This window comes from Odontesthes bonariensis, chromosome 17 (assembly GCF_027942865.1).
Source record: "Odontesthes bonariensis isolate fOdoBon6 chromosome 17, fOdoBon6.hap1, whole genome shotgun sequence".
Lineage (NCBI taxonomy): Eukaryota > Metazoa > Chordata > Actinopteri > Atheriniformes > Atherinopsidae > Odontesthes > Odontesthes bonariensis.
Genome location: NC_134522.1, coordinates 9246189 through 9267730, shown reverse-complemented (window position 1 = coordinate 9267730; position 21542 = coordinate 9246189). Strand labels below are relative to the sequence as shown.

General features: G+C 43.5%; 1 protein-coding gene across 2 annotated transcripts; it reads right to left on the bottom strand.

Annotated features, from left to right (window-relative positions):
- On the bottom strand, nt 1-17772 carry rab3gap2 (RAB3 GTPase activating protein subunit 2 (non-catalytic)). 2 transcript variants are annotated; one of them, XM_075448728.1, is made up of 35 exons: nt 17387-17772; nt 16432-16520; nt 16097-16214; nt 15932-16013; nt 15406-15453; nt 15227-15302; nt 14611-14712; nt 13161-13260; nt 11870-11968; nt 11503-11651; nt 11281-11360; nt 10701-10793; nt 10474-10613; nt 9904-10099; nt 9609-9752; nt 9298-9380; nt 9151-9215; nt 8963-9053; nt 8711-8832; nt 8381-8591; nt 4653-4750; nt 4360-4468; nt 4081-4241; nt 3794-3968; nt 3455-3625; nt 3194-3300; nt 2824-2890; nt 2568-2638; nt 2441-2476; nt 2194-2322; nt 1699-1914; nt 1421-1510; nt 1129-1341; nt 845-1009; nt 1-683 (listed from the first exon to the last, which is right to left on the bottom strand). In XM_075448728.1, exons 1-35 carry the CDS (start codon nt 17493-17495, stop codon nt 531-533), a joined length of 4158 nt encoding a protein of 1385 aa, XP_075304843.1. In that variant the 5' UTR covers nt 17496-17772; the 3' UTR covers nt 1-530. The 2 variants fall into 2 exon arrangements, with proteins under 2 accessions (XP_075304843.1, XP_075304844.1); XM_075448729.1 differs by having other exon boundaries at nt 2248-2322.
- Nucleotides 17773-21542: the final 3770 nt, after the last annotated feature.

Below are 21542 nucleotides of genomic sequence, written 5' to 3'. Positions count from 1 at the left end.
TTTTGAGAAACCTCTTTATTCTGCATTTGGGCCCAGGGGGAGCAGCTGGACTTAGAGCTACAGAATAGAAGGTGTACAGGCACAGCTAGTACAGTCCTGTATAAATAGAAACTAAGCTCCTTATTCATTTATGATACATCTTTTATGTGTACGAAGGAGAAATAACCGATATAACTGTGACTTGGCAGGACATCTGATTTTAAAGTCAAAACAAGGGTTAAGTGAAGCATACGCCACTGCTCCATAACCATCAAATATATCCTGACAATACTCTTTAATAACAGAAATATTCAATACAGTTTAATTTACATGCACAAAAATATGATGGATTAAAAAAAAAAAAAAAGGTTAAAAGCCACTATTTAACACTGGCTTCTAATCAAAATTAGCATGATCTGAATGACAGGACCCCCCGTGATAATTGAAAAGCCTTTTTATCTTTAGTTTGCAGAGTGACTCTTTTACACAGAGAGACGGTCTCTCTACAAAGTCTATGAAGAATCCCTTTGCCTGCATCAGTCTCCTCCACATCAGTCTTCAGTGGTGAGGACCTCCACAGCTTCCAGAAGGTGCAGGGCCAGGCTGTACTGAGCGTGGTTTTCTGGCAGTATTTCAATCAGACGGCTCACCAGGCGGCTGGTCTGAGGCAGAGGGACCAGGGGGCACCTCAGCTCGCTGGGGTCCTGCAGCACACAAAATAAGCCATATTACACACATCATTAAACACACAGGTGTGTTTTCGCATGAGCTTTTGAATTAATCCATAGTTATTAGTTATTCACTGAAAAGTTTTTAAAATACATAGGCTCCCATAGGTAACATCAGTCAGTGCAGTGTATCCTACCATCGCCTTCAGCCATGTACAGAGGGTGGGGGGCAGGCGAGCCAGCAGCTCCATGGAAGCCTGTGTCTGGCTCTGGCTGTGGAGCAGTGAGTAACTGAGCCTCTGACCCGTCAGCACCAAGAGCTGGGAGCCCAGCACATCCTTGTCTTCCACCTCCAACATCATCTAGAATGCAGGACAACAAGTTGTGATCAAGAAAATGGTTCATCCTATTTTTTTGCCATATCCGGTGCTGCAATCCACAACAAAATACTCTTTGTGACTCTGAAAGCGCTGTCCCGTACCTGTTCAGCACGCGGGTCAAGGCCTTGGTTGTAGAGCTCACAAACCAGGTGCCGCCGCAGGATGTCTGGGTTGACCTGCAGCAGGGAGCCCAGCTCCAGACACAGGGAGGGCCACCAGTCAGCCTTAGGTCCAGTAGAAGGCAGGGGAGTGGAGGCTGAACTGGAAGGATCATCTATGGCCTGCACCCAGCCTGTCAGCACCCGGAGGAGGAACTGAGACCAAAGAGGGAAGAAGAGGTGAAGAGACAGATCTGGAGCATCGTCTTCTTCTGCATTTTATTCCACACCTCACCTCTTGTCGCAGTGAGACCAAGCCGGGGTCCATGTCTCCACTGGGCATCAGCTGGATGGTTGTCAGATCTCTAAAGAAAGCATTCTTACCCTACAACACACACACACGTATGTTAGCTGGCAATGTGCTTGCACAACCTCTGTCAGAATATATGGAATCATCACTCTTGGAGGATGTTCATTCAGCTTTTTGTTTGAAAAAAAAAAAAAAGGAGCTGAATGAACATCTCCCAAAAGTGGGGATTCTAGTTTTCTTTGAGCAGGAGTCTGTTAGCTCACCTTGCTATCAAAGAGGCTGAGTGGTTTAGCTTTGACGCTGAAGTTCATGGTAGCATGCAGAATGGTAGCTAAAAGGCAGTGGTGTTGGACCAGTGGGTAGTGGACACCTCTTTGCTCCAGGGCAAGTTCAGCTATGGATGCAGGGCCGTCGGCTCCACCCCACGCCTCCTCGACAGACAGCTCCGGAGCAGGAACCTCATCCATGGCAGAGTCCACCTGCAGTGATAAAAGTCCTTTAGTAATCATAGTAATAATAATAATAATGAGTGGTGATTATTCCAAAGAGATTAGCTGTTAGTTTGCAGAATATAAGTGGTAGTACTTTTCAAATCAACACATCAAAGCACAGCAAAAGGCAACAAAACCAACACACCTTCATGTGGATTCTCAGGATCAAGCCCAAAAATCACATTCAATATGAGTGCTCAGTACCCTCATCCTTTTTGTGCCAAGCACTGGCCATTCTCCATGCTTTGCTCTGCAGTCTTTACTTACATAGAAAGGTATAAAAGACAAAGGGCTCTGATTGTTAACCAATAACCCAGTCACCTCCATGAGGATCTGCAGCAGCTGCACGCAGCAGCCCAGGAAAGACGTCATGGCTTTGTCTCCCATCCCGACATCCTGGGCACACATGCACCATTCTTTTCTTATGCATCTTAACACAAACATTTCATCTTTATGATGTTCTGCATTTTAACATGGGATGATCCATTAAAATTGAAGAATGAGTCCAACTTACCCGTCGACACAAGCGATCTTTGGGTGCTTTCCCCACCTAAAAATGAAGTGTATAAATTTGACGTCAGGCATCTTACAAACGATCCAGCCCTGTTGCAGACGAAGCTCACAGCATGTGCATGTTTTACCTTCTCCATAAGGAAGGCAGCTGCTGAGAAACGCTTGACGATGAACGTACTCCACATCATCGAGGAAATACCTGAAAGAATGTCATAAACTCCAATTAGAACTAATAACTGTCACTTCCATGAGGTATTGATTCATAAAGTGAGGTTACCGATACAACTGCCAGTATTATAGTACTCCCACACTGATGTATGTTTATCATTAATAATCATTCATTAGAAGAAATGCAAAACAGAAATATGGAAAAAGGCTGCAAACCTAGTTGAATATGAGGACTGGAGACCAGCTTCAGATGCTCCACAGCCCAGGACAAGTATCGCCCCTCCTGTGAAGAGAAACAGGTGCGACTTCACATTTGGTTTTTGTTATGTGGAGGGCCATCCTATTCAGAGAGGCTGCTCCCATTGGTTGGACAACACGTACAGGTGGTAATCATGTAAATGCCAGGATGTGAGGTTTTCCAGCAGAAAGTTGCAATTACATCAGTCTGTGATTAAAGTTTTTGTGGCTGATTGGAGTAAATCATTTTTGTCTCATTTGTTGTTGTTTTTTTAAATCCATTTGGAAAAACTGACATTTTCTATCAAATTATAGCTCAAATGCAGGCAATTCTTGTGTGCATGTGCACCTCTGAGTCTTTGTTCCACTGCACCACGTATTCCCAGCAGCAGTGGGCAAAGAGCAGGTCAGGTGAGAGGGAGTGTGGGAACCGCTGACAGACTGCCACCAACAGCTCTGGGGAGCATAAGGAACAGTGTCACGGACATTAAAGTCAAGGAATGCTTTATAATCCATTAACAAGATTGACAGGTGAAGCTCTTCAAAGTGATAGTTAGAGAGTTATATTATATGAAGGTTGCCAGAGCTGTTAATATTTCTTCGTCATCACCTGTCTGGTCCGTGTCATTTTGGTTCTCCTCCTTCTCCTCACTTCTTCCGTCTCTCAGCTCCTGTTTGTCCTCTGAATCATCATTTTCTTTCGGGTGGAGGATTTCCTTCAGCCGCTCAGGCACCATGTTTTGCCTGAACACCCATTTGGAGACACTGTCCGCAATGCCGCCTTAACAGACAAATGTAAAAAGGAAAATAATGTAAACAATAATCTGTTTGATGCTCCCAACCAGCTTGTGACTGCGGATAATGACAAAGCTCTGTAGGGTTTGGTGACTGCAGGGAGGAAAAAACAGAAAGCATAAAATTCTCCAGAGGATTCTTCTTTCCACCCCACCTGTTCCTCCCTCAAGAAGTGCTTTTATGGAGCATTGAGCTGCAGCGCCACCTGCTGTTCCATGAGGAGAAGGCACCAACATGAGGGTCTGAAGCACCAATACATCCTCCAGCTGGCGAACGCACACCAGCCACTGCTCCAGCTCCATTGACACCGCCTCCCACTCAGATTGAAACTGTCAAACACACACACAAAACAAACCAAGCCCGATCGTTTGCCTTCAAAGGCTGATAATCTTGTAATGTTTTCCAGTTAGGATATCAACAAATGCGCTTAAGTTTCTCTACCTTGCTGTCAGCTCGGCTTGTGATGCTAGCCTTGGTGGCACGGTGAGCAACCAGTGCAGCCAGTAAAGCAGCAGCAGCATTGTGGGACTGGATGCAGGTACAGCGGACCTGCTGCCACCAGGGGGAGATGGACTGTGGGTCCCACGACTCCTCCACTGCACCTGAGAAGATGAAGAGGTAGTCTCATCTTTTCCTTTCTGGGCCAAAACCGTACGTGCACCCACACCAAACAGACACGCAAGAACAAAAGTTAACACAAAGTGAAAAAACTATACACACCTTTCATGTTGCTAAGGGCGACAAGTAGTGTGTGTAAGTGTCTAACAGTTTCAGCTGGTTTCTGTAGAACCTCCTTTTCCCTTTGCAGCCACACACCCAGCAACAAAGACTGACAGAAAGGTAAGATAGGAGCAAGTCAATCCAAGAAAAATCAAAGGAAGTGTCATTCATAACTACAACAAATCAACATCTTCATAGCATGAGTTTAGTTATTATTTCATTTCTGGAACGCCTTCAGTGGCAAAACACCTAATTTCATCCCATTTCAGTAAGTCTCTTGTTTCTTATCTTACCAGCAGCTGCTGTGGACTGATGCCAGCCTGTTGTAGAGTGTCACAGACTTTATGGAGAGGGCTTCTGCCGCACAGACAACCCCAGAACATAAAGTTTCCTGCAAAGAACAGACAAGTATAAAGACCTCAGTTTGGAATTTGGCTCTCCAAAAAAAACTTCATGATTCACAGAAAAAAAAAAAACATTTCAATGCCTGATTGATGAGGTTTTGGACTTTTTCTAAAAAGATATCGACGTGCCAAAGGGCAGAGACATCTTTTGAAAATACGATCGGACTGGGGACACACAATATCGTATTTCTGTGGATATTTTCTAACGAATTTAAATGGATTTTAAATGCTGATAAAGGGATAGAATCGTCCCAGCTCTTCCACAGTGTAATTAACATATCATTGTTTCTACCCCTATTGTGTGATCGTGTTAGATAAAGGAGAAATAACTTTAATTTATATTTAATTAATGCCATAATTATCTTTAGAGCAAAACTGTCAACTTCATCCTATTTAACAGCCTTGGACACTCTTCTTCCAGCAATAATCCCATATTTAGCCACAACTAGGCCGGAGTCTGTGCCCGTGGCCGGGTCTGTGCCCATGGGGCTCGGTCGGGCACAGCCCGAAGAAAAGACACGGGTCCCTCTTCCGACAGGCTCACCACCCGTGGGAGGGGCCATGGGGGTAGGGTGCAGTGAGAGCTGGGCGGCAGCCGAAGGCAGGGACCTTGGCGGTCTGATCCTCGGCTACTGAAGCTGGCTCTTGGGACGTGGAACATCACCTCTCTGCTGGAGAAGGAGCCTGAGCTGGTGCGCGAGGCTGAGCTGTTCCGGCTAGATATAGTCGGACTCACCTCGACGCATGGCTTGGGCTCCGGAACCAGCCTCCTCGAGAGGGGTTGGACTCTCTTCCACTCTGGAGTTGCCCGCGGTGAGAGGCGTAGAGCAGGTGTGGGCATACTTATTGCCCCCCGGCTGTGCGCCTGTACATTGGGGTTTACCCCGGTAGACGAGAGGGTAGCCTCCCTCCGCCTTAGGGTGGGGGGACGGGTCCTGACTGTTGTTTGTGCTTATGCGCCGAACGGCAGTTCAGAGTACCCACCCTTTTTGGAGTCTCTGGAGGAGGCACTGGAGAGTGCTCCTCCGGGAGACTCCCTCGTCCTGCTGGGAGACTTCAATGCTCACGTGGGGAATGACAGTGAGACCTGGAGGGGCGTGATTGGGAGGAACGGCCCCCCCGATCTGAATCAGAGTGGTGTTTTGTTGTTGGACTTCTGTGCTCGTCACAGACTGTCCATAACGAACACCATGTTCAGGCATTAGGGTGTCCATATGTGCACCTGGCACCAGGACACCCTAGGCCGCAGCTCGATGATCGACTTTGTGGTTGTATCGTCGGACTTGCGGCCGTATGTCCTGGACACTCGGGTGAAGAGAGGGGCGGAGCTGTCAACTGATCACCACCTGGTGGTGAGTTGGCTCCGCTGGCGGGGGAGGAAGCCGGTCAGACCTGGCAGGCCCAAACGTATTGTGAGGGTCTGTTGGGAACGGCTGGCCAGTGTGAAGCGGCTGGGATGAAAATCAGCACCTCCAAATCCGAGACCATGGTCTTCGGCCGGAAAAGGGTGGAATGCCCTCTCCGGGTCGGGAATGAGATCCTTCCCCAAGTGGAGGAGTTCAAGTATCTCGGGGTCTTGTTCACGAGTGAGGGACGAATGGAACAGGAGATTGACAGACGGATCGGTGCGGCGTCTGCAGTGATGCGGGCTCTGCACCGGCCCGTCGTGGTGAAGAAGGAGCTGAGCCAGAAGGCGAAGCTCTCGATTTACCGGTCAATCTATGTTCCTACCCTCACCTATGGTCACGAGCTGTGGGTAGTGACCGAAAGAACGAGATCGCGAATACAAGCGGCCGAAATGAGTTTCCTCCGCAGGGTGTCTGGGCTCTCCCTTAGAGATAGGGTGAGAAGCTCGGTCATCCGGGTCAGATGAGGTGGCTCGGGCATCTGGTTAGGATGCCTCCTGGACGCCTCCCTGGTGAGGTGTTCCGGGCCCGTCCCACTGGGAGGAGGCCCCGGGGAAGACCCAGGACACGTTGGAGAGACTATGTTTCTCGGCTGGCCTGGGAACGCCTCGGGGTCCCCCCAGAAGAGCTGGAGGAAGTGGCCGGGGACAGGGACGTCTGGGTTTCTCTGCTTAGGCTGCTGCCTCCGCGACCCGATCCCCGGACCAGCGGAAGATAATGGATGGATAGGCCGGAGTTGACCTTATCTGCATGTCAGTCATGATTTTTTGCAAAGTTGGCTACTTATTTCATAACAAGTTGAGCTTGATTCATCAGATGTATTTTTCTTTCCATCTGTAAAGTCGACACATTTCTAAAACAAATGAAAGCCTGTAACTAATGTAATGTTTGAGTGCTTTACAACCATGTAATAATGTACACTGGAAAAAATGCCCCTCCAAAATTAAGGAAAAAAACAACAAATACAAGACGCTTTTGCTTGAAATAAGCAAAAAAAATCTGCCAATGGAACTGAAATGGTACTTGTTAGGCAATTGTATCTTATATCAAGTGTACTCAATGAGTTATTACTTACTAATTGCTTGGTAAGATTTAGATTTTTTCCAGTGTAAAAAGAAGAATTTTGCAGCTGTGGCAGTTGTTTGGTGTCTCCTTCAGCTGGACTGTCGATTAGTCTTATAAATGACAGCCCAACTCTTTAAATTATTTCCAATATAATGATATTCAGAAAAATGCTTTAAATGGAGTTTGAATTTCTGAAAGGAGAAGTTCACTTTTTAAGACCTTGAGTCCCAGTTCCAGCTTGTTTATCAAGAATAAGAAATGAGGAGACCATTTTCACAACAATAGCTCATTTCTATCCATTTTGGCTGTTTTCGCTGGTCCATCCTGCTGCTACAGACAGGGTTCCATTGGGCACTCTGTTCAATGTCCTTAAAACAATACTAATGTTAATTTTAAAGAAAAGTTCAACTCACCGGGTGGTTAGTGGTATTAAAAAAAAAAAATGTGGGCACATTTTATGGTTTTCCATCCGTGTAATCTGTGTTATTTGCTGTTCAGGAACTATTTTTCATGCTAAATCACGACGCACGTAAACATCCGCTCTATATTTGAGTCTGAGGCTCTAGCCTCCGAGGAGGGTGCTGGGGAGCGGATTGGATGAGCGAGTGACCGCTGGAAGCTCCAGGGTGGTTCTCTGGAAGATGTGAGGCCGACTTTGGCAGAGCATGAGTCCGAGGAGGGTGCTGGAGAGCGGATTGGATGAGCGAGTGACCGCTGGAAGCTCCAGAACGCACCCTGGCGCAGAGATCTGACAGTGAAAGTGAAAAGTCTTCCAAACGGAATACAATTGGATTACAAAATGCTAAATAAAGCAAGAAATAACTTTTATTTCGCAACGCAATTTTTTTTGGGACACACAGGAACATCCACGAACCACCCGGTGAGTTGACCTTTTCTTTAAAATTAACATTAGTATTGTTTTAAGGACATTGAACAGAGTGCCCAATGGAACCCTGTCTGTAGCAGCAGGATGGACCAGCGAAAACAGCCAAAATGGATAGAAATGAGCTATTGTTGTGAAAATGGTCTCCTCATTTCTTATTCTTGATAAACAAGATGGAACTGGGACTCAAGGTTTTGAATAGTGAACTTCTCCTTTAAATGGTACTGCATCTTTTAGGGTTGTGAAAATATATGTTGCCTCACCAAGTTGGTTCCATTCGGTTTCAGACTTGCGAATCACCTTCACCTCGCCGTCCTCTGTACACTCCATCTGTGAGAGAAAAGCCTGGACAGGCAGAGGTGAGTCGGGTGAGTCCTGGGCAAAAGAAACACTGGGCTTTGAGGTGAGCTGTGAGTAGCGTTGCAAGACCGGCCCAACCCGGGACAGTTCCTCCTCTAGGCCTTCAAGGGAGTCCTGCAGGGTGGGGATGGAACATGAATTGGAGTTCAAAGGCATCATACTCTAGCAGCATTATTTGGATTTTAGGTGATACATCAAAAAGACATTGTTTGTGTTTGTCTGCCTTTATGCACATTTTCAGAGGAGATCTCAGGGTCTGCAGCAAACTGCAGCTGCTGCATGTCGGTGTAGAGCTGAAGCAATTTCAGCTGTGAAGAACAGAGCTGGAGTAATGAAGCATCCAATTCATCAGCAGCTGTAAAGAAGGAAAAAAAATGGGAGGAAAACATTTTAATAAATAATTTAGCAATGGATAAAGTTTTAATTTGACTCGCTGTACCTAATCTAACAAAAATATAAAATCAAGAATACTAAAAAAAGGATACCTTGTTCTTTTAAAGTGTCATTTAAGGCACTTATGATGTTAGTAAGACAAGAGAGAGGAGTGTTCTTATTTGAAAGCAGAGATTCCAATGCCTAAAAGGAAATGCAGAAACTCGGGTTAGAAGTTGACCTACTGATTACACTGTGCACAACTTTTAATTGGAGCATTAGTACCATAATAGTTTCAAACCTGCTTCTTGATGGCAGGATGTTTGATGTCCAGCAAAGCGCATTTTGCTTCGTTCTCTAAAGTATCTGAAAAGACACAAATGAATGAAACGGATTGAAGAATTACGCATCACAGAGAGGTATTATAGCTCTTCCTCTGATCCCTTACCAGGATCGATGTCTCTGCTCTTCAGTAGAGCTGTGATTCTCTTAACGAGATGCATGTCTTTGGCCCGTTCGCTCTTTTTGTCACTGAAACGGAGACACGACAAGATGTCATTAGTGTGGATTTCGGGCAGAATTAGTCATTCCCCCAAAAATCAACAAGCTATCACTGCACAAAATGTTTTATACTTTCTTTAAAGGTAAATTAATGAGAATGCCATTGCTTAAATAGATTGATTCATTATTCCATGTGTGAAAAAATGTGGAAGAAGTTTGATCCACAGTGTCTTTTCTTTTTGGCGTATGTGCACTGACCTGAGTGCGAGGTGGAAGGGGATGTTCACTGTTCTCAGGGCTCCTGTGGTGGGATCCAGCAGACACACCTGCTGCGTGTGTAGCTGCCAGCCCTGGCTGGTCACACTGTTCACTCCCATCAGACGGTAGCCAGCATAAAGCAACCTGGAAGATCACGCACACACACGCATCAAATATATGACACAATTTTTATTGTTTATCACCCTCCAGATTGCTTGTTTGCATGTAGCATGTGACATTTTGTCTTAAAGGCAACTCTTCATTAGTGAAACTAACTTCACTTCATTGTGTATACCTGCAGTGTTTGCCCACAGTAAAAGCACCGACTCGAGGGCCCCGCTGCATGGCCCACACCTCCAGGATCCCCCTGCGGGGGGCATAGATGATGAGGAACAGCGCGTGGCGTCTGGGGAGGGAAGCAGACGGCGAGAACTCCCGATCACCACGTTCCTCTTTAACCTGCAGCCAACCCAGCTGGGCATCTCTGTAACCTAAAACAAAGTTAAATTAATGATGCACATACAGAATATATACATATATTCAATAAGCACATTTTAGACTAATTGCAAGAAATCGATATGATTTCAAGACGTTTCAAAACTGTACTGAACTTTTGAGTGTTTGCTAGGCAGTATATGATGGTTCACCCATCTGTGCTTTTGGACCACACAAATACTTTGAAACTTTTCAGTTTTCCACTAAAATATGAGTCAAAACTTGAGGAAAAAAAGGTGGTTGAAGATGGATATAAGAAACTTTAACTCGTGCTAAATTTCTTATTTAACTCTTGAAAAAAAAAAGATCAATTTACAGAAGTTTCATATCCTCAGTTGCAGTTGTTCATCTCTCTGTTTTTTCCCCTCACCTTTCCACATCCGGATGGCAAAGCCCCTGGCCAAGTCCAGCAGCGTTACTCGGCCAAAGTCATCCGTCACTCCAGCCAGCGTGTTGCATGGAGACAGACATATAGATTCGCCATGACGCCGAGAATCTGGGAGACCAAATCTTGAAGAAAGAAGTCAAGTTTAAGGAAGATGGAGGGACAAAAGCAAACTTGACACTGCTTTTGCCTCGAGGCATCATGAGAGTTACCTGATCCCTAAGGGGGTTGAGGGCTCCACTTTGGGCTTCTGTTTCTGAGACGCTTCCTCTTCGTTCTTGTTCTTGTTCCATCCCAACCACCCACTGTGTGCAAAACAATGAAAAAAAGACTTAGGCATTTTGTTAATAGCAGTCTGTCACAAGAAAATCATTAAAAATTAGAAAAACTCAGAAAGACCTTCAGAAAGTCTGCAAAACTATTGCTCAAGAACATTTCAATGACTACAAAAGGTCTGGGTGCTTGGAAGCAAAATATAAAGAAATGTGGGATGTTTTGTTGCAAAGATAAGATGAAGAATAGGAGGACACAAGAAAAGTTACATGACAAAGATAATGCGAGGCAACTTGAGGAAAAATAAGACCAAGTATCTCAATGTAGCAGTGATGAAATCAGTCAGGCTATACTCCCAGCAGAGCTTCCTCCAATGTTGGTCTGACAGGTACTGAGTGTGCACAAGTGTGCACAACACAATTTTTCTTTTAATCAATGCACTACACAAATAAAGCTGCTTAAAGATTAATTACTTAATCACACACATATTGCCACACGTGAACATCCACACAACCAAACCTGGCAGCACTGAAGAGGGCTGAGGTGAGTTTGCTGGCCACAGCCAGAGCCACGTGGGACAGGAGAGGCTGGGAGCTTCCCTAAGGACAGGAAGAGCGAATTTACCGTGAAACACTGTTCTGTGTGGGTAATGTCAGCTGGCACATTAGACATGAAGCTCAACAACAAATATGTAACCACACTGTTCTTTATTTGGGGAAATAGAGAGCCTCACAGACTCACCTCTACAGCATAGTAAAAGCCTGTGTAAGGTCCAGCTCCTACAGTCACATACTGACTCATGGCAGGGGGGCTGCCCTTGACCGAAGCATGAAACCCACCCAGGATAGATGCATTCTTCATCTGATCGAACACACACAGCGTCATAATGCCTAAAATCAGAGGATGTAAGAATCGAGTCAATCACCTCTCAGTATGAGCCTGATGTGCACATTTTCCTGGTTACAAACATAATGAGGACTTAGTCTTGAAATAAATGTTGTATTTGTTTTTGCCAGAGTGAAAAAGGCTGTATCTTTATGTAGCCGTAGAATGTAAAGACAAACATTAAGTTTGAACATCAATCATTATCTCACAGCATGTCTCTTACCCACACTGCTGTGGTCCACGATGGTGTCCATTTCCTGCAGGCCCCACTTCTTGTAGGCCAGAGGAGGAGGCGGGACCACATCACTGCCTGCTGCTGCAGCTGCAAGCAAAGAAGAGGATTTAATGATAAGAGATTCAATAACTGTATGAGAACACTGCAATTCAATTCTTTGCCTGGGGTGGTTGACAGACATTGTAAAATCATAAAATCACAACACTTTTCGTTAAAGGGGACATATTAAAAGACAGGTCAGATGAAGCTGCACGTTACCCCACCTAGCGATGTCAAGAAGAGATAAGCATCTACCCTAGTTGATGAACACATTCGCCTTCTTACACATCATGATAACCAGCTGCCCAGTCCACCGCCGTAATCTAATTGCTTGAGTTTTAACTCCATCTCTAAAATGCTTAAGCTAAGAGCAAAGCACGCCAAATGTTCTGCTGTTCTTGAGTTTTCCTGCACTGCCAGCGTCTGAGAAGGTGTTGGAAATGTCTCCACAACATTAGATTAAGCAGAGTGTGTTGCCAGTGTGGTTGAACTTACGACTTTGCTTCTTGACAGGTGACTTTCTAAGAAGGCTGTTCCCAGTTAAATCTAAACCAAACTGCATGTTGATGCCTTCTCTTGTCCATCCAACTGATTGTGATGCTGTCTTGTTCTTTTTCATATGTATCTACACTTAACAGTCCAACTGAAATGTTATGAAACAGTGAGTTCATACATCGTACCATTCGGATTATGTATGAACACAAGGTTGCTTAAAGCATTTCAAGACTGTCGCTCTGTAAAATGCTCTATAAAAATCATGATTTTATAACCACATCTGTGCAGAGAATTCAGCTGCGCTTACATGTATGATGATCTCCCACAGAGAAAGTTAGGAATGGCAGAATGTCCTGAACATTTTCTCACACAGAGAAATCACGCCATCTGACATACTTTGTTCAATAACTCAATTTTGCTCCTGTGCATGTATATCTGGACAAAGATGTTACAAGAGGTCACAAGCTCAGATCACTCCTAAATGCTCTAGAAAGCTGCTTTAGTCAAGCTAAAAAGGCTTTTCAATGTTGTGCATGTGTGGGTGGTTGGGGTACAGTGCGTGTTTATCTCCATGGTACCTGAATGTCTTGTAGCAAACACTATCCCATCGAGCCAGCAAGTAAAAAAACACAGCTTCTGTTAACCCACAGCACTTTATCAGATAACTGTAACGCTCCTCTGCTAATAGGCACATATATCCCACTGGGGCTTGTCGACACAGACACGCACGTCCCAGCAGCAGTACCTCTTGCAACCTGGTTCCTGCAGGCACGCAAAGATTGAAAGAGACTGAAGCCATCTATGGTGACCAGAGCGGCAGGGTACAGGATGCTTAGCTCCTCGTGCTGCAGAAGAAGAAAACTGATTATCAACGATTTGCTGAGAAACAGGGAACTGGGATCCAGTTGAAAGCTTTGCAACAAGATGGAGAGCAGAAGTTGAGTTTAGTACAATCATTATTTTTCATACACGTGTGCTCCACAGGTCACAAATGAATCACATTATATTTCACTTTTCCTTTAGTATGATAAGCTCTCTGAAACGCCTCATTTGTAGTCCAGGTTTTTCTCCCCTAACTTAATAAAATCTCATTTGTTGGCAACTGAATGTGTCGGTGTTATTTGTGAAAGCCACCCCTGATGCTTTTCTTAAACGTCTTTTTACAGCTTTCTGACTGGGTCAAAAAAACAGCGGTCTTCTTCTTCAGTTTAACCCACAATAATCAGCAGCACAGAAACGATTTGTTTCAAACTGTAACTCAGAAGCAAAAGATCACATTTTCCAGTGAGTTGGTAACAACTACAGTGGTACTGCTACACAAATAAACCACCACGGTATAACACTGATTGTTAAATACGCTTTAATGTGTAGAAAAGTGATGTTTTCAGTTGCTTTCATACACCACTGCAGTGCTTTACCATCCTGATACACAAGAACCGATACGCTAATATGAACTGTTGTGGCGATCTGACATGTTGCGAGAAAACTGTGAAGTGAACTATAAAGAATATCACATCTAAGTTTATTTACCGTTTAATCCCATAAATATTGCACATGCAATGAGGCTATTTCCATCCCTTTCACAGGCATGTCTGAATGAAGGGTAAGTGGCAAATGTCTGAGTGACTTAACGCCATCACTTTAACGTAAGTGCAGCCACTAATGTCATGCATGTCGTGTGTGAAAAGTGCTTAGAAAATACATTTGCATAATTTTTGGATTTTACATTACACTTAGCTGACGCTTTTTATCCAAAGCGACTTACAGCTATTTAGATACAGGGTATTGGTTACAGCCCCTGGAGCAATGTGGGGTTAGGTGCCTTGCTCAAGGGCACTTCAGCCATGGATAGAGGTGTAGGGAGAGGTAATGGTGGGATTTGAACTTGCAACCCTCTGATATTAAGTCCACCTCCCTAACCACTAGGCCACGACTGCCAAGAGGATACTTTAGCAGGCCCCAAACAACGAATGAGCAGCTTACTTCAATAAGTAAATAGCTAAGAGCAGAACTGAACATTTCAGGGTTAGGGTTTCAGACCCTCACCGGCATATGATCGGAGTATGAGGAAAATAAAGCGTTTCTAAACAACAGACGACATCAACCTCTAGAAGTACACTCTAAAGATAAATGATGAATATGGAAATGGACATATTATAGGTTCTTTAATGTGAACACAAAAAGTTTTGCGTTACCTGCTCTGTTACTCCAGGATGACGAGGGATCTCGTAAGTGCGACATTTGAGCCTCAACACAGGGTCCTCGTGCAGCAGCTGGGCCAAGAGCAGAACCCCACTCTGATGAGACACAATCAACAGCTGTGTTTGCATGGACCACTTTTAATCAGAGTAAAAGACGACTCAGAATAAAAATGCCTCATGAAAACACCTCGGTCGGATCAGGCTCAATCCAAATTATTTTCTATTCGGGCGTGAATGTTTGGGGATTGTCGAGCATCTGACTAAATATTTCTACGGTGTTCCATTTAATTTCATTCTCTTCCTTTTTATAGACGGCAAGAGAATTCTATAAATATGATCTCCAGTTGAGAATTAGGTTGGGAAAATTAATATTTTTCTGCAGACTAGGAAATACTCAACTTTTCAGATCTTTTCAGACATTAGTGGCGATTTGGTGTTATACAAATAAAACTGAATTGAATTGAATTATTTCAATTAGTTTGAAGAAATATTTGCAGATGTAAACATAGCTAATGTTACAGCAAATACGGTCTTGCCTATTTGGAGGCCAAAATGACTGATTGAGTACATATATATAGTACAATGGTACATATACTAATATAAAAGGTACCTCTGTGTAGAAGCGGACATAACCAGATGTGAAACCCACAACTACACATGTCCAGTCAGGGCGCCCGGTGGAGCTCCTACACACCAAAAAATAAAACACATAATGGCATCTATACATACACACAGACATTTTGTACTTCCAAAGACATCACCTGAACTTAAAACACAAGCGCTGCTTACCTCTTTTGGCTTGCCAGAGGGATACAAATCGCACTGCCGACACACTCTCTGAAAACAAAAACACATTTTCTAAACGTGTTCACACTCACAAACCTGTGTTTCATCTGGGTTGTTTTGTACATTTATGCTGTTAAAAAGCATTTAAGTAGAATACACTGAAAAATAACACTGTTAACATCACAAACATGTATAGAGGTCATGCACAACCTCATTTAGGTCTTACAAGGTTCTGCATACGCGCTCGCTTTGAGGTTTTGAAGCATCGTTATCTATGTGTTGTGTGCATTTGCATTTGCATGCAAGTAGTTGCAGATTTTTTTAACTTATTAACCAATTAACCAGCATGCTGCATATCTGACAACTGCCCCGTCTTAAGGGAAAAACCGAATGTCACCAAATCAAATTTTGATGCGATTTAAGCTTTTTTTTGTTCACTGTATTTGATATATAGTATTTAAGTGTCAACTGTGTTATTTTGGGCATCATCCTCCCTTGTATTTGTTTTAGAAAATAGTAATTTTCTTACCCGTCTTCAGTGCTCAGAGTTCCACTCCAAGACACAGCCAGAGTCATCTCCTCTCTGCCACTGTCATCTGTGCGCCACTTTGCTGGAGGAGTCAATAAACGTTAAAATAAACGCGTAACTGCACAGGGACATCGAGCATTGTGTGTGTGTGTTTGAATATCTGACCTGAGAGAAAAACCGCCTTCTGGTCACGAGCCACCACTAGCAGGTCGGAGCAGGGTGACAAGGACACAACACAGTCCTGCAGCCAGGGTTTACTCTGCCCACCAGTCTCCTCCTCCACCTGCAGGAGAATCAGCAGGATAGAATTTTAAGATCTGCAAATTATCAGCAGCTCCTGATCACTGCACATTCTGTCCCTCAAGTTAATAATAAATAGTTGCGTTATTTAGGAGTTGTTTTTGTGGAACCCTGACATTTTCCCTTTAAGTTTAATCTCATTCCTCTGTGCTTCAGTTGACCATGAGCATGTAAATACAAAAAAAGAAAAGAAAACTGACCGATGTGGGAGAAGCAGATTCCTCCTCTTTGCTGTCACCATTGTCCCACGCTGATTCCCAGTCGGAGGTGTCCCAAGTCAACTCATTATCTGTTGGGAAAGAAAACAGGATTCGGTCAAATAATTGGTTTAGTTTGTGAGGTCAGGTGAAGATAAATGTGCAGAAGTTTAGATAAAATCTTTCCAAGTTGAAGTCTTGATTTCTAACACGTTACAGAATACAAAAGGATAATCATTAAGGAAGTTCTGGGTTAAGTGTTTTAATATGACAAGCCACCTCTGAAAGATTATTCACATTTCTGAAAGAGCTACATAGCTGATTTAGGGATATCAAATGGTGAAGCTGCAGTTTATAACCAACTGACACCACTCACCTCACCTTTTACCCTCCAAGTGTGAGAGAGAAACAACAGTGGATAGTAAAAAAGTAACAGGTCCAGTAATGGATTTGTATGTTCTAGGCTTGTGTTTCAAACATGGTGTCATGAAAAACCTCACATATTGTTTCTTTAAAGCTCGAATCAGAAGGTCAGCCTTGCAAACCATAAAAGACACAAGACAGAAGACAAGGGAGGAAAGGGAGAAGAAGGTTTTTCTACAGGGAAACAACTTCAAGATGACTGAGCGAGCCCTGGTTAAATGACAAAGCAGAACCCAATCCTATTTATTGTGATCAATTATCATATCATATCATAGCACAGTTTTTAGGGTTGTGTCACTGTGCTGAAAGATTGAGATGACCAAACATCCTCCATATGACTGACAAAAAGAGTGCTGTTGAAACATTTAGCCACCTTGCTATAACAGTTAGCTACGGTCTTGCGGTTAGCTACAGCTTTGTATAACTGGGTGTAGATACTTCCAGAGGAGGCTAACTGGACTGCTGTAAGTTAAAATAACAGTTAAACGGAGAGACACGTCCATCATCTTCGACTCTATGACATCGGCAACTTTACCTGGTTTGTTCTTCTCCTCAACCGGTTCAGTTTTCTGGCTCTGGAACAAGAAGTCCCGGACCGTTTTGAGCTCTTGGAGCCTACAAAACTCCAACAAGCTGCAGGACATCACTCTCTTGTCCCGCGAGGAACCAAGAATGCGAGGAACCAGCCAGTTAGCCTTCTTGCTAACAGTCCAGTTGTGAAGAAGAACAGCGCAGCTTCAGTCTGTTTTCCCGACCTACCTTTCTGTTAACTTTATGACAGCTTATCTACAAAAACAATACCTTATAACTACGCTGTGCGGCCCCTTAAATAAATATTAATAACTGTCTGGAAGAGTTATTTTGCAAAGAATATGCAGCTTCCACCCTTAAGTGTTGATGACACATCGTTAGCATAATAACATTGATGTACTTCCGGGTTAAGGAAGCGGGTAAAAAAAACAAACAACAACCCAAAAATAAACAAAGAACATTTTTTTTAAATTTATGAAATATTAAGCACCATACTAAGACATTGTGTGACATTTATTGTGAGAAACTGTGAATAAATTAAACAATTGAATCTACAGTTTGACTTCGCGGTGTGTAAAAACGCGTAAGGTTAGTTTATTCCACTAGAGGGCGATAAAGCAACGCTTTTCAAGAGGCTTTAACTGGATTTTGTGTCCTCTTCATCCTCCCAGCACATGAGATACCAACACAGAAATAAATCTAAAATCTTGATATATGTATCCATTATTATTAATTAATTAAACATCTTTACATTTTATAGTTTTTTTCCCATTAATTTTAAAGAAAAAACAAATAAATTAAGGACATAATTGACATTGTTTTAATTTTTCATGCGTCCCTTTCATGAATAAAAGATTAACTGCAACTTGAAACAACATCTTTAATGGGTGCAAGCATGAATTCAGCCTGACAGAAGGTCAGAGAAGAAAAGCACTCAGAAAAAAGTACCACAGAGTTTTCCCTCAAAAATATGACAAATGAAATGCAGTGCTATCCATTCAAATCCAGTATTATGTGAAAATGTAAAACTTCACATTGAACAGATGTTGAGTAAATCCAAGTAGAAAGTGCTGATACCACTGCTCTGTCATTCTTCACGTCCAAAGGCACATTTTGACTCAAAGCATCATGACCCTTAAGATTATTTTCAAGAAATTAGAGAACTGTATCAGATGACAGTCGTTTGTCTTTCCATTGTGATTTAAAATCGTATAAGAAAGAAGCCTAGATTGGGGAAATGGTTCCCCTGTCTGGCTGCTGTAAGTCTGTGTAAAGCTCAGTGAAGCTACAGCAAAAAGGAGGAAGTATGTTATATCTGCTGTCACCCAAAAGGACTGCATCCATACTGCCTTTTACACCACAAGCCACATTTCACCCATTCACATAGACATTCATATGATATTTCTTAGTCTAAACATTGCTCCAGGCCTTTTTTTCCCTCTATGGCACATACTGGTAGACTCATCAGAGGCAATGTAGGGGCCAGGGTCTTTCCCAAGGACACCTCAACATGTGGAGCTGGTGATGATCAAACCACAAAACCTCCAACTGTCATGTGACTCCTCTTCCTCTTGAACAACAATATCACCTATGGACCAAACTCTTGACCCCTGGTTTACAACATCAGTGCTCTAACTACCAATGATCTTAGTCAGTGTTTTGAATGTTAAAACACTGAAGCAGCAGTTTCCAAGTTGAGTTTGGACTTTCATAACCTCACAGAGAATCATGTTGATGGAGTCTTGTTAAGTTAAAGGTCACAGTTACAACTTTCCATCCTGAGAACATAATGCTTGTTGTCAACATCACCAGCTGCATGTGGCATTGTTGAACACTGCTCCGTGTCGGTCTTTCCCATCCTTTCCTACCTGCTCTTAAAAAAGCAGTTGGCAATCTGCCAGCTCACTTTTTGTGTTTTCATTTACGATCCCACCTCGCTCTCACATCCAGAAAAAGCACACACAAAAGCGACGGTAGGCTACAGTGCCTGCACACATGATCGCACAAATACAAACTCACCCCTGGGGGGTGCCAAATGTTTCCGGTCCGGAAGGCCGGACACAGAAAGTCAGGAAACAATTGGGTGTAAGGGAGGTCCTAGGTCTCTTTGCATTTCCTTCTCCTGGGCTGCTGCGTTTTGAACTGCTGTTGTGTCTGCTGTTTTACGGGCCTCAGAAACAAATCTCCATCTGGTTCCCCCTCTTCCTTTGTTGACAAAAAAGGGAGCTGGCATCATTCCGTCACAGGATGGACGCACGGTTGATAAACAAAGAGAGATGGCATTGATACATTGTAACACACTGAGTTAAAAGACCTTGGTTTTTGTTCTGCAAGATTTTAGATAGATATTTGACGTCATATGGAGGGACCCATGTAGACTGATACTGTTGTACTGAAATAAATCATATTTAAAGGAATAGCATGACACACAGCAAGTATGTGACTGAATGTTCTGACTTCAAGTGTTTGCCAACCACTTTTGAACAGCACCTTAATGTAATCTCCTTCCAAATACACTCTACATGAGGGAACAGAAACTTTGAGGGAAGTAGACCGATGTGAAAGATGGTGACTGCCATTTTTAGGTTGGTTTCGGGACTGCTTACATAATCGGACCATCTGGGTCAACAGTTCCCTGACAATCTCTCCCACAGTGCGAAAACTCTGTAAATCATCGTTTGTCCAGTATCTGCCCTCACATCTAATACTTGTCACAAGTAAATGATCTGTTTCATGTAATGTAGATAACAAATATTAGAAAAATGTCCAAGTGTTTCTTTTGCGTTTCATTTTTCACGATTCTCACATCACTGTAAGATGATGTGTTAGCTTTGGCTAACTGCTGCCGGTTGAATTATGTCATTCGACATGACTGTGCCAAATTTCAGCAGCTCATCACACCGAGGGTTAGTATTCCACCATGCTTCTAATCACTTCTTGATTCATCTTGTCATTGTGGATATTTTTTTTTTTCTGCATGACCTACTTTTTCATTTTCAGAGTTGTGTTTATTTTCAAATAATTTAATTTCCACAGCAAGCATTTGAACGCTTGATATATTTGCTGTGCGGTAACTATGAAATCTTTTGTATAGCTGTAATGGAGATGGCAACATAGATCCAAAGGTCACACTTAGCCCTTTTATGACAAATAAAACTGTTCCCTGAACTCAATGGAAGCATCTACACGTCAAATGACAATAAGTTACCCATCTGTGTCTCTGTAGAATACTGTAAAGTTTACCATTTTTATTGCAGTTTTTCTGCAACCTTTCTGGTCCTATCAGCAGGACAGAGGTCCACAAACTAAGAGGCTTATTATCTCTGAAGTGAGAGCATCTCAAGATCTATGACCCTGATCTAATCTCACTCTTAAGATTCTGCAACCTTAAGAAATCATCATTGCTGACAAGGTAAAATGTGAGAAGTATAAAGTAAAATGCCATGAAACTGACGACATAAGACTATCTGATCCGGCTCCACCTCGGATGTTTGCATAATGAGCACGATGGCCTCAACTGCTTTAAAACAAGCACATTTACTGTTACACCATCCTTTTTAAACTGACCAACTGATAACTTACGCTCTAAATCATCTCTTTGAGTTTCATCACCGAGAGTTACTCCAAGACCACATATCACTTTTAACACTCCTCCTTTTAACACAATCTTCTAAATTACAATTATTTTGAAGATGAAAGGGTGGTCCCATTTTATTATTATTTTATTTTTATTTATAATTATTATTATTATCATTTTTTTTCTCTTATATGATTTATGGGGTGACTGGGTCTGGGTCTGGGTCCTGCTGTCCTCTGGCCTGCTTGTGCTGTTCCTGATGGGGGGGGGGGGCATTGCTTCTCCCTGCTTCACCCACCTGTGGGCACGTCTTGACTACCGGGGCGCTTGCCCAGGGGCACTGGGGCAGGCGCTGGCCCACTGTGGTTGGCTGTCTGGGGCGCCTGGCCCTCTTGGGTGTTGGGCGGGGCCCCTGCCGGGGGGTTTTGGTGGCGCGCGGACCATGTCTGGGTGGCGGGGCTGGTAGGCTGCCGCCTCTGGTCGCCGAGGGGGCTCTGCCCGATGCTTGTGGGGGCTCTGTCTGGGAGCTTCCTCTGCTGTCTTCTGGGGGGATGCGTGGTTGTTCCTATGATGGGCTTCCCGG